This window comes from Scheffersomyces coipomensis (assembly GCF_036884675.1).
Source record: "Scheffersomyces coipomensis strain NRRL Y-17651 chromosome Unknown DFJ63scaffold_2, whole genome shotgun sequence".
Lineage (NCBI taxonomy): Eukaryota > Fungi > Ascomycota > Pichiomycetes > Serinales > Debaryomycetaceae > Scheffersomyces > Scheffersomyces coipomensis.
In genome coordinates this window covers 1,199,262-1,212,447 of record NW_027042893.1, presented here as the reverse complement: position 1 = coordinate 1,212,447, position 13,186 = coordinate 1,199,262, and the positions used below count along the sequence as shown (strand labels likewise).

Sequence of the window (13,186 nt, the reverse complement as noted above, 5' to 3'; positions counted from 1 at the left end):
ATCAAAATCAAGGGTTTATAATAAAAAATAATCGCAAAAATATATTTTCTCCTATTTGGAAGGGGTTGACCCTTTTAGAACAAAATCTAGTAAGAGAGTATATTCTAAATTAGGAAAATTGACAGTTGATTACAATAGTTATAGACATTTAATTTGATAGTCTGTTGTAGTGTGAATATGTTTATATTGGAATTTGAATTTTTTTCATCATAAATATTAAATAATAAACTATAACATAAAAGTTTCATTTGTGTTTTACATTGGACCAAAGTGTTATATACTTTCTTCCCTTAAAAATGAACGCTAACACAACATAGTTTGTGTACATCAATATGAATATGTTGAATTAAAGGTTAAGATTATTTTCAGTCAATTTGATTCAGTACTTTCTCTAAGTTATAAGTTTGCAATTCCATTATTATAACATTCCTACAGCTGAAAATGATAAACTTAATTGAGGAACACCCCTAATAATCAATTGGAGGAGGTTGACCTTGATAGACTAATTTTGTAAGATTTTTGGAAAATGTTGAATCATTGCTAGTTAATAATTTTAAATCATTTGAATTTGGTAGTGTTGAATTACTGATTTGTATACTTCTTCTATTATTATCTGTACGTTTTATAAGTCCCTGTAAAGACAATTCAAGTAATTGAAATCGGAATTCCTGAAAGCTAGCACGATAACAAATCAGGAAGTCTGTAATCTTTCCAGTACTCATCTTGAATCAAGTGTTTATGATATTAAAAAAAAAGAATGAAAAGATAAATTAATTAAATTTAAGGTATTTAGCTTAAATTTGACTTACATCAAGATAAATTTACATGTTTTGCTTGTTTAGTCAAAAAACGAGTTTCTAACATACAAAAAATGAATTATGAAGAGTTAAAGGACATAGAAACTTGGTAAAACCGTACTAACTCACAGACAATCTGATATAAATAATTTTAAGTAATTCACCATTGAAGTTTTGTAATGCGAAATATCGTTATGTATAATCTGGTGGAGGTATACTTGATGACATTAACGTCTTGATTCTTCGTTCATAATCGATATTATTCAGCTTTAAATCAGTAATTTGCAGTTGAATAGGACTAAGAGAAAGTATCAAAATAAAGTATTTATGAGATTGGTTCTTATTTATTTTAGTTCGATCACATATAGACTGTTGAAGATTTTCAATTTGTTGGTTTTGTAACTCCATGATCTGTTTTAATTCTTCATCAGTTGGGATCGAATCTGTAGGTATGGTAGTTATTTGCATATTTAATATGTTTTATAATGTTTTACAAAGTTTTGGATGGGAAGCTGTTATAATTATAGAATAATTGTAGACTAGAAATTTATTAGAAAGTCCGATTGTCCCAATTCGGTCTTTTTGAATAAAGTTAGAGCAGAAAATAAAAAAAGTAAATGCTTTACTATCGGTACATCCCAGAATAGTATATAAATTATAAAGAGAAAAGCATTCTTTTAAACTCAAAACTCTCCTTGAGTAGTACAAGGCAGTTATTTTGTAAGATTTAATTAATAATTTATTAAAAGATATCTATTAAAACTATATAAAAAAAAAGCTATAAAAAACAATTAAGGAGGTTTCTTTCCCAACAAATAACTCTCAATAAAACGATAACAATTGGTTGTTGGCAACAGAATTATGGAGATGATGAGCAGTAATAAGTATTTGGAAATATCTTTCTTGGTTGGTAAAACCATTGACAATGACATGACTATGATTATAAAACTATAACTGTAAGTATTGATATTACGAACCTTGATACCAATTATATTAGCTTTATCCATAAATAAAAAGATTATATTCAAAATGAACAAGGTGAGTAGAAGCATATGTATGATGAGCCATGTATCCTTTTCATTGATAGTGACAATACAATCGGAAAAATAATATAAGTAATCCACAATTGTTTTTAGGTAGTAGACAATTGTTTTTAGGCAGTTGGTTGACTTATTGAACATGAATAAAGTGAAATCGGATAAATGTTTGAAAAAATTGCTCCACATTTCAGCAATCCATCCAAATACAGTTAATTTATCTTTTTTTGGATATGGTGGTGAGATGGGAACTTCAGGTGGAGGTGGATTAACATTTTGTAATTCTATTCCTTCTTGGATAGTAGTTGGATGTGAGTGGATTGATTGATCTTCACTAGGTACGCTTCTCATCGATTCACTAGAAGATCTGTTTTTTAAACGCCTCATATTTCTGGAGGAGGATCTAGACATGATGAATGATATAATTGAAAATATAAAAAATGGGTGCCAGAAAAGTAGTGGATTTTAGCTTATGTATTGTTTATTTATACATTTCCATATTGTCAAAGGATAGTTTTCAACATATCAGTGTACTATCAACCCTGGTCTCTAAGAATTGCTGTTCCTATCTTGACTAAACAAATCCAAAACAATTATAAATAGCTTAACCATATTGAGCTTATGATTTATATAGTTTTCTTGGTGCTTAATATAATTATAGACTACTTTAGAAGTTAGAATCTGTTTGTACTTTGTTTCGTATGTTAAATACTGCCAAACAGGTAATCGTCTGTGTAAATCTATCTTCTTACCTACATTAGTGTCCCTAGTTTCACGAGATCTCTGTAGAGGGCGGTGCAATAGGATTATTTTTGACGCAGAAAAGTCTACACTCGTAAGTGAGATAAAATTAAGTTTCACTTTTGTAACAGAATCTGCAGAGTTTATAGAGGATCAATATAATGCTTTCTACAATTTGAAATATTTTACTTATTTAAAGTTAAAATTAGTGAAATTGTCAATACAAATGTAAGGAAAATATTTGAAATTTATTATTTATTCATCAAGCTGAAACAGAGTTGATACTATAAGGTGTCAATTCTCTACTCGAATGATTTAAATAAATTTTCACTGAACAAATTCGTCTTCAATAGGGGCAATCGCTCAGTATCTTCCTTATTATTCTCTTCTAAAATGTGTAACTGCCCCTTAGCGGTGCTTAACAAGCAAAACCTGTCACAAAATTAACGCAATCTTATCTCGCATACGAGGTTTACCGGATTGTTGTAAGGGCTGCATTATAACCACAACTTTTTTTAGAGTATGCTTAAAAAATAATATTAAGCATATGTGATCTATTAATAGTAAAATTTACTCATTTATGATTAAGTGAAAAGATAAGAAAGGAGTTAATTCTGTATTACAATACTAGAATACTAGTATCTAGTATCTACTTTCGACAGATACATCACTCATTGGAAAAAAATATAGAGTCATTGCGTATCATCGTATAATTGAGCTCAATGAATAGATAAACTTTACTAAGATCTTGATAGAAGGAAATTGATATGCATGCAGATTAAAGAAGTTATACGTAACCACTTTGATTAATCACAGAGATTACCGAATTTATTTTTTAATGATATTTTTTTATTTTATATTAATCTTATTTATTTTCTATTGAATTGTTGGAATGTGTAGTATTCAATGGGGTTACTCCTATTAATACGACCATTGTGGTAAGGCTAGAAGGTAATACAGATCAATTGAATGACTGATTATTGCTTAGAAAATATTGACCAACTTTATTATCATAAAAGCTTACAAATAATAATACAAATGAGCGTTTCACTTTCGGTGATTAATGTTACAAGTTTCCTCCACATTACATCCTCCACAATACAAAGAAAATAAAGGGATAATGTGTTCTGATTATTAGTAATGTAATATATTGGGGAGACTAATTATGTATTATTTTCATGGATATTTGTTGGAAAATGGGTATTATTGTTTTCACAATCGGCGGATATTTTTTAGCAAATGGTCAACTGTAAAAAATAATAAGTTAAGGAAAGTCCTAAATAATATATTTAAACGCAAAGTAAATGAAAATAATGATGGAATTACTTGGCATCATTAGCTGTTCTTATCCCTAGTGAAACAAATCCTAAACAATTCTAAATAGATTACTCATAAAAATTGTATAAATACTAAATTGACTGTGTAAAGGAGGCTATGATTTGTACGAACTTATTGGTAATCAATTTAAGTATTCTAGACTTCTTTGATATCTCCGTAGAAAATAAGCTATTCCAATTAGAGTAAAATTAGTTATTTATTACTTAAAATTTTGATTAAATATTATGTGGCATTGATGAAACAAGTATATAAAACTGTTATCAAGACAATCCGAAATTAATGTTACAAAAAATTATATAGCTTGCCGCAATGTTTTTTTCTTTTTAATTAAAAATAGGAAGACTTTCGGTCTTAGACTGAAAAACCTACTAAATCAGGGACATTGACAGTTGAACAAATAAGAATATTACAATTGTTATAAAGATTTGATTTGATAGTCTGTTGTAGTGTGAATATGTTTATATTGGAATTTGAATTTTTTCATCATAAATAATAAATAATAATCTATAACATAACAGATTCATTTGTCATTCACATGAGACCAAAGTGTAATTTACTTTCTTCCCTTAAAAATGAAAGGTAACACAACATCAATGGTGAATTAAAGGTTATGAGTATCTTTGATCAATATGATCTCGAAGTTATAAGTTTGTGATTTCTTTATTATAATATTCCTACAGCTGAAAATGATAAACTTAATTGAGGAACACCCCTAATAATCAATTGGAGGAGGTTGACCTTGATAGACTAATTTTGTAAGATTTTTGGAAAATGTTGAATCATTCCTAGTTAATAATTTTAAATCATTTTGAATTTCGTCTAGTTGTGAATTACAGATTTGTATACTTCTTCTATTATCATCTGTCCATTTTATAATTCCCTGTAAATACAGTTCAAGATATTGAAGTCGAGATTCCTGAAAGCTAGCACGATAACAAATCAGGATGTCTTTAATCTTTCCATTGCTCATCTTGAATCAAGTGTTTATGATATTAAAAAAAAAGAATGAAAGGATAAATAAATTAAATTTAAGAAGATATTTAGCTTAGATTTGACTTACATCAAGATAAATTTACATGTTATGCTTATTTTATCAAAAAACGATTTAAATTTAACAGGGTAACTTTAAGATTCTAATATACAAAAAAACTAAATATGAAGCGTTAAAGGACCTAGCTTGTCAAAACTGTTCTAACTTACAGATCTGATATAAATAAATTTAAGTAATTCACTATTGAAGTTTTGTAATTGGAAATATCGTTATGTATAATCTGGTGGAGGTATACTTAATGACATTAACGTCTTTATGCTTCGTTCATAATCGATATTATTCAGCTTTAAATCAGTAATTTTCCATTGAATAGAACTAATAGAATGTAGCAAATCAAAGTATTTTTGAGATTGGTTCCTATTTATTCTAGTTCGATCATGTATAGACTGTTGAAGATTTCCAATTTGTTGGTTTTGTAATTCCATGATCTGTTTTAATTCTTCAACAGTTGGAATCGAATCTGTAGGTATGGCAGTTATTTGCATATTTAATCTGTTTTATAATATTTTATAACGTTTTGGATGGGAAGCTGTTATAATTATAGAATAATTGTAGACTAGAAATTTATTTGAAAGTTTTTATTTATGCTATTTAATGTTAGAGCGCTCCCAGATTTATTATTTTTAATCCCCAAAAACGATGAGGCAACTCCAAAGATTCGAAATATTTTAACGGGGTAATTCTTGACATCAATCAACTCTGTAGTTTATCAAGACAATTAATACAGCCATTGACAATGAAGAAATTCATATCGTGAATTGCGTATATTAGAATATATAATGATTAATTTTACAACTTGGATTTTGCATCCAAATGATTCACGTCTTTACTTGTGAGTTTGCTGTTGGCTTATTATGATGTGAATCAATCATATTTGAAACAGCAGATTTTAGTTTGTGTCCACCTTGAGCAACCCAATTATATTTTGGAGGAGGTTGACCTTGTTCTAATAATTTTTTAAGCTGTTGAGAATATATTAAATCAGTCGCAGCTAAGATATTTAAATCATTTTGAATATCTGTTAATCAATTGATTGTGCTCTGAGTTTATTGGTACGAGGCATAAGTACTCTCCACTCTGCAACTTCATCAGGCAGTCCAAGTCGAAGGTGTTGTAAAATACCGTACCAACAATACAGTAATTCTTCGTCACTGCCTGTAATCATCTTGAATCAAGTTTGTATGATATTATTAAACAAAAGAATAAATTGTACAACAAATAAATAAATGAATTAGTAGATAAAACTTTGATATTATAGAGATAGATTTGCATGTTATTGTTGTTTTGATTATAGTCTTTTTTACTGTATTTTAATAAATTATAGTTGCCTTGAGAAACTAGCAAACACAAAATTCAAGATTGAAAAGAAATTTCCCAATCAATTAAATGTAAAAAGTAGGCAACTATTATTTCTTATGGGTGATATCTTATTCATTGATGAGATACAACGTACTGTATAATCTGGTGGAGGTTTACTCTTCGATATGAGCTTATTCATACGGCGTCTATACTTAACATTATTCATCTTGATGCAAGATGCTTCCCGTTTAATAGAATCAATCGAAGCTTCTAAAAATGAATATTTTTCATGTTGAAATTCACATTTATGATCTTGTTCATCTAAAGATTTTCCAAGATTTGCTATTTTTTGACATTGTGATTCTATGATCTTTTTTAATTCTTCTTCAGTGGGAATAGGGTATGTATCTGTAGAAGTTGTTTGCATATTTAATCTTTATTATAATGAGGTTTGATAAGACTGAAAGTTTCTATAACTGCAGAATAAATGTAGACTTCAGAAATCTATTTAATTGCAAGATTTATTCATATTATAATATTTTATGTTATGCTAATCATACAACATACATTTGGACCTAAGAAACCATACAATACCTAACAACCATCCATACCAACCACAAGACTATTACCATTTCCATATAGTTTATACCCCACTATTAATATTAAGGTAGTTTCGGAAACAACCGATAGTTTAATCAGTGTAATTAGTAATTCCTTGATGAAAATCATGTACATTAGACCAAAAGTGTTTCAGGATAATTTATTTTCTTCTCTTAACAATGATTGATGAACACATTTAATGAAATAAAATATAGAGCACAATGATGCTACATACAGCAATTAAAGAATAAATAATATAATCTGATTTCAGAAGTTGATTTTCTTTTAATAAATCAATTTCAAAATATTCTGCTAAACCATTTACCAATCTATCAAAACTAAGCACTAAAAATACTCCACTAACAATAATTGAAAATTCTCTGATGGATTTACCAATTGGAACTTCTTTATACATGATATGAAAGACGATACTTGAGATAGAAAGAATCACAAGAAAAGCTATGATTAAAATTTCTAATGTAGTTATCCATTTAGTTTTAGATTCAGTTTCATTTTCTTGTCTTTCTTCATTTTGAATTTCATGTCTAATTATGGTGGTGTTATGTAATGGTAGTAAACGTTGACGTTCTTCAATTGTAGATTCTTCTGCAAAAAAGTCTGAGATTTTATAATGTTGTAATCTTAAACGTTGATTCATTTTGATGTATATTTGGTATAATTGACTTAAGAAGAATTAGTAAATAAAAATAATTCTATACCAAAGGGGCTCTAAAAATGCTAACAAAATTTTAAAATTGTTATGCTAGCCGCAAAAAAGAACTTTGCGCTTCCTATTTTGGAACATTTTGTGTTAAGCCTACAAAACTTTTCACTATCTAAGATTGATGAAAAAAAACATGTAAAATAAAATACATCCATTTAAAGTTTCCCAATTTAGAAGTATCATATATTTTTGCTGCCATTGTGCAACAAACATAACAAGAAATTATATAAAGTCAAACATAATTATCTCTTTTAACTTTATATACCTTTTTAATAAACAAATAAGCATTACCACTACCAAAATGAATCTAAAAGACCTTTATGATGAAGATATTATTAACAAGTCGACAAGACTTGTGATTGATCATTTGATCAATGATCCAGACTACAATTATTTTAACAATCCTATTCAAAATGAAGAACAAGAAAGGGTTTGGGAGGAATTAAATAAAAGTCCTAAAGTGAATGATGATAATTTTGGCTTTGATTTAACTCTTGAAAGAAGAAAATTAATATTCTTAGTATTCAGCTTTCATAATATTTCTACTTCGAATCATTATCGTTACTTTGATAAGAAATATATTAGTAGTTTTATATTCTTGGATGATATTGAGGAAGTATTTAAAACAGGTTTTCTGATCTGTGAGGAAGTCTTGCTTGATATAAAACAAGAAAGAAATCAAAATGGAAACCCAATTCCAAAATCAATTCTAAGGACTACATCTTACCTTTTTGGAGTATCCTGGTCTTTGAAATTACCCATGTCTTTGAGAATTCCTCTTGAACCTGATCCTAATGACAAATCATACCCTGCATTTTATTACAATTCTATACTGTCATCAGATAATTTGGTTCCTGAAATATTGGAAGATTATTTCCAAGTTGCACCAAAAAATAATGATGAAATATCTGATACTTTCTTTGAAGATTTAATTGATAACTTTAGAATTGACATCGATTTATTACAGCGTATTGGACTTTTAGGCTTTCAAGATTCGCCGGGACCTGTGAGGAATAAAGCAACGGTATCATCTTATATTAAAAATTTTATTTTCTCTCCTACTAAGAACATATTGAATGGGATTTTCAGCAAGTCTGAAAATGAAAATAATACTATACTTCTTTCACAACATGATGGTTTGCATCCAGATGTACCATCAGACTTTCTCTTTATAGATTCTAAAACTAAATCTAAAATAATTCCTGTTGAAATCAGAATTAGAGGAGTATCTGATGCATATGAATCTAGAAATGATCAAAATCAAACCTTTTGTGAAATTTTTAATCAAGTTGCTTATCTGATGATTACCAATAATTCTAAATTTGGATTTGTAATGGATATGGAATGTATATTGATTATTCAATTTGAAGATATCAGAAATTTATCCAGAAGAAAATGTTTTAGGGGTAATCTGTTTTACATAAATTGTCGTATGAGATGTATAAAGTATCTTGATTCAGATTATAGCATAACTCTTCTTTTGACATTATTAACAAGTCATTATTTTGCCAACATACCTAGAAATCAACTTACACATATGATAAATTTATTGCAAACTTTGGAAATGACGGTTGAAGATAAATTGGCTATTAGAGCTAATTATTACGATGAGATTAGATATGGAATTTAATAATGGCTAGCTCGAATTTGAGCACTCTTGTTTTTTCCGCACCACAAAAAATTTTAGTGACATACATCAAATGTTTCCCAATTTGGAAATCTGAAACATGTTGCTACAATTAGGTAACAACTTGAAACATAGCTATGAACTATATAAAATCAACTGAAATCCAACGTAAGTTTATTTATCTTCTCTGATGAACAAAAATATATACCATATTATCACTATAGTCCAAATGAAGCTCGAAGACTATTATTAACAAATCAACAAGATTTGTGATTGATCATTTGATCAATGATCCAGACTACAATTATTTTAACAATCCTATTCAAAATGAAGAACAAGAAAGGGTTTGGAAGGAACTCACGAAATTATATTCTGTGGAATCTGAAGCAAAAAAGTCCAAGACGTTTGATTTGAAAAATCTAACGATTGTAGAAACTATATAAACTATGTAGCCCATGAACTGACCAATTATCAAAACTAAATAAGGGATACAACTTTAAAACTAATCAAATGAGATAAGAAGGTAAGTCTATCAGATCTATATATCCAAGTTGGTTTTCTTGAATAAATGCCAAAGTATTGAGTTAAATGATGAAGTAATCGATCAATAGTGAGCAATAAAATAATATTAGAAACCAGAACTAAATCAGAACTCATCTCTTGAGGTATGTTACTATTTGGATTGACAACAAATACATAAAATACAAGGGAAAAGAAAATTAAATATGAATCGATTATTAAATCAGCAAGGAATTCACAAATACTGATTTTCCCCTGATTTGATTTAATTTCATGATGGGGGATTAATGTATCTGATTTCACTTGTAACTCAGTAGTTCCTTTTGATGTTTCTAATTCAACAGTTTGATCCATGGTTGATAATATAGTAGGAAATGATTTCATGAAGATAATTAAGCATTTTTGAATTAATTCTGAATCAAATCTTTATAAAGTGCAAAAACATTTGTTATGCTTGTACCAAAAACTTTCATGGCGCTTGTAATCAGTTTTGTGGTTTTCCTTATAGATTCCTATTACGATTAACCTGTATCTAATTCAACGTGTGTGTATGTATCTTTCGGTTCACTTCTATGAATTCCGATCCATACTTTGTGAATATTCTCAATATTCAAACTACCATTATAAACCTGAATTTAATCATAATAATGAACTTGAATTTAAAATTTTAACTAGACTTAGAACTTAATAGAGACTATTTACATATGTTCATTCATTTGAAAAATTAAATGAACTAAGAAGGGCTTGGGATAGTAGTATATACATTGAAAGGGCTGTGTTTTTAAAATCATAGTTAAATAACAAGAATGATTTGATAAGGTTTAACCCTGTTTCGGCATTCAAAAGTTTATAACATTATCAACTAAAGATTATGATAAGTTACTAAAAATAAAATTATGACTACTATAGCCTAGCAATCATACTCGGGAAGTAACAAAACTGACAATTTTATCAAAAGAAAAAAAAAGTGTCTGACTGACTGTCTGACCGTGGCTTATGAATAAAACAATTCGGTTACCACACAATAACAAAAAAAAAAGACAAAAAGACAAATTTTTTTTCTCTTTTGTAAAAAAGTCTTGGCAACGCTTTTTTAAATGCTTAGAACACCTTACAGACAAAGCAGCTTTTTAGTTTCTACTCAACGTTAATTCAATTATAGATTCAATCTGTACCACATCGCATTCAATTAGATAAGATCATATTCTATACGAATAAATAGAGAGATGAAATTAAACCTAATGAGCTGATAATAACAGGTTAGAGAGGATGATATTATTCCCGAAAGGGGGTATTTGTGTTACTATTAATAAAAATTGACTTTTTTTGTTTTTTTATTTCTGGTTGTTGTTATTTCAAATTCAACCAATTAAACGATGATAAGCATCAATTGTACTAGAGTATATCACTTTAAACATCATTAATAGTATGGATTTTAATACTATTTATGGGCACTACATGAGCGATTTTATTGTCTCAAGTGGGGAAAGAAATTTTTGAATTTTTAACTTTCTTTTTTTTTTTCTTTTTCTTTCTTTTTTTTATTTTTTGGTATCGATCCGAAATCATAAAATGTCTTTTTTTGAAATTGATTAGTGTTAGGACTTTGATATGATATGAATAAACTTATCATCCAGACTATTCCTGAGATAGTTGTGTGGTATTAATGTCTCGTGTTTGTTGTTGTTCCGTAGTGCAGATACTAAACAACAATCAACCATTTTCATCCATGACCCATCCCATCCATTGCCGCTTGCTATTACCGTATTCAAATAACTATGACAAATTCAGTTTTAATCGTTTCATTTACCATTGTTAATAATTCTTCTTCTTCTTCTTCTTCTTCTTGTTCTTCTTCTTCTTCTTCAATTATACCTAATCAATGTAATATCAAGTACTATCATACACATAAACGTCTGACAAAAAGTGTGTTGTTGTTATTCATTTTAAGCCATTTTTTTGAGATAATTAATTTTTGGATTGTGCTGTCCTTTTTTTTCTTGTCCTTCAAAGTTAAGCCAGAACGAACCCCTGCCAAGAAAACAAAAAAATTTAGATAACTAACGAGAGAAAAAGAATAAAATTATATATCGATATACTTTGGTTTTCGATTATATTCGGAGTTTTATTATCGATTTATTCATCTGGCTTTATATAGATTGGTCATATATATATAAATAAATAAAATTCATTAGTGTCTAAATAGATTGGTAAATGATACGATTATGAGGATAAATTTCATGTGAGAGGGTGTGGGAGGTGCCCACCCACAACGAGGACCAGACAAAAAAAAAAATAATTGAATTAAAAAAAAAAAAAAAATTCATATGTACACCACAATTATGTCTGACTGATTGACTATACATACAGGTTTAGAATATTCTCTATTTGATTCTGTGAATATCCGTATTCTAATATCTATAAGAACAGACCATCTTTTACTTTACTGAAACTATGCTATCTATAACGTTACAATCGGATAAGAAGTACCCCTCCCCCGATTGAGCCGCGTATCTCCAAGCCATAAACTACGTAATTGGCTTATTGTTATACGCTTAACTGAAATTAAGTTCTAGATGTGAGGAGTAAGTAAGCTTAGAAAGTAGGCTAAGCAGTAGTATCATTCAGTTTCTTTTTTTTTTACTTTACTAATCCCGTAGGATGAAAGCCTTGCCGGAATCTCGTATAGTTAACGCTATCCGAATACAAACTAATTATTATCTTCATCATCCTCATCAACACACAAACCTTTGGCGTCTGGTGGTATTAAGTTTTGTGATTCGTCATCATCATTGATTTATGTCTATTTATAGGTCATAAACCTATGATATCATGCTGAAGTGGTTATTACATATTATTTTTATTTTTTATCAAAAAACACGATCGGACCGACTAAAAAATATCTTTTTTTTTTTTTTTAATTTTTAGTTCTTTTTTTTTTTTGTCTGTCTGTCTGTTTTAACTTTTACAATTACAAAAAACAACAAAATTAATTAGAAATTTTATTTGTAAATAATCTTAAAGGATATATATATATATATGGAATTGATAGTTGGGGATAAATTTATATCAATTTAAACTATATCAAACCAGTCTTCTGTTATCCTATATTGAATCTTGACAGATATACATCTCCCTTCAGATCCAACACCGCCTATTTATTGCCCACGAACAGACCAGACACTATCTACAAGAGAAAATTACGAATAAGCAAACCCCCAAAAAAAATATACATCCATAATTCCCATTCGACAACAAAACTATTTTAAAAACCTCCAGTTTGACATTACTTATATATACCAGTTCATTGGTCTAATCCATTCCCATAGACCCTTTCAATCCTCAATTTGTTAGAATCCCTATACCTTCTAGAATAGTTCAATAATTATTATTATTAACTATTTTTAACCTTCAATTGTTTTATTTTTTCTTGGCTAAGATCCCTTAAATTCA

At 28.5% G+C, this 13,186-nt stretch overlaps 5 protein-coding genes across 5 annotated transcripts; 1 reads left to right on the top strand and 4 right to left on the bottom strand. All coding sequences in view use genetic code 12, as the record gives it.

The window, feature by feature from the left end:
* Nucleotides 1-467: 467 nt before the first annotated feature.
* On the bottom strand, nucleotides 468-2,245 carry DFJ63DRAFT_333954 (uncharacterized protein; the record flags this gene model as incomplete). The annotated part of the gene is made up of 4 exons (XM_064907944.1): nucleotides 468-613; nucleotides 1,016-1,240; nucleotides 1,424-1,491; nucleotides 1,977-2,245. 4 exons carry the CDS (start codon nucleotides 2,243-2,245, stop codon nucleotides 468-470), a joined length of 708 nt encoding a protein of 235 aa, XP_064763692.1.
* A 4,097-nt stretch (nucleotides 2,246-6,342) lies between these two features.
* On the bottom strand, nucleotides 6,343-6,690 carry DFJ63DRAFT_311689 (uncharacterized protein; the record flags this gene model as incomplete). Its single annotated transcript, XM_064905817.1, has 1 exon — nucleotides 6,343-6,690. The coding sequence occupies one exon, from the start codon at nucleotides 6,688-6,690 to the stop codon at nucleotides 6,343-6,345; it is 348 nt and encodes a 115-aa protein (XP_064763691.1).
* A 239-nt stretch (nucleotides 6,691-6,929) lies between these two features.
* On the bottom strand, nucleotides 6,930-7,807 carry DFJ63DRAFT_317717 (uncharacterized protein). The gene has a single exon (XM_064906856.1). It carries the CDS (start codon nucleotides 7,519-7,521, stop codon nucleotides 7,060-7,062), a length of 462 nt encoding a protein of 153 aa, XP_064763690.1. The 5' UTR covers nucleotides 7,522-7,807; the 3' UTR covers nucleotides 6,930-7,059.
* DFJ63DRAFT_70148 (uncharacterized protein) lies at nucleotides 7,705-9,454 on the top strand. The gene has a single exon (XM_064909092.1). The coding sequence runs from the start codon at nucleotides 7,889-7,891 to the stop codon at nucleotides 9,215-9,217; it is 1,329 nt and encodes a 442-aa protein (XP_064763689.1). The 5' UTR covers nucleotides 7,705-7,888; the 3' UTR covers nucleotides 9,218-9,454.
* A 237-nt stretch (nucleotides 9,455-9,691) lies between these two features.
* Nucleotides 9,692-10,117, bottom strand: DFJ63DRAFT_311686 (uncharacterized protein; the record flags this gene model as incomplete). Its single annotated transcript, XM_064905816.1, has 1 exon — nucleotides 9,692-10,117. The coding sequence occupies one exon, from the start codon at nucleotides 10,115-10,117 to the stop codon at nucleotides 9,692-9,694; it is 426 nt and encodes a 141-aa protein (XP_064763688.1).
* Between the last annotated feature and the right edge of the window lie 3,069 nt (nucleotides 10,118-13,186).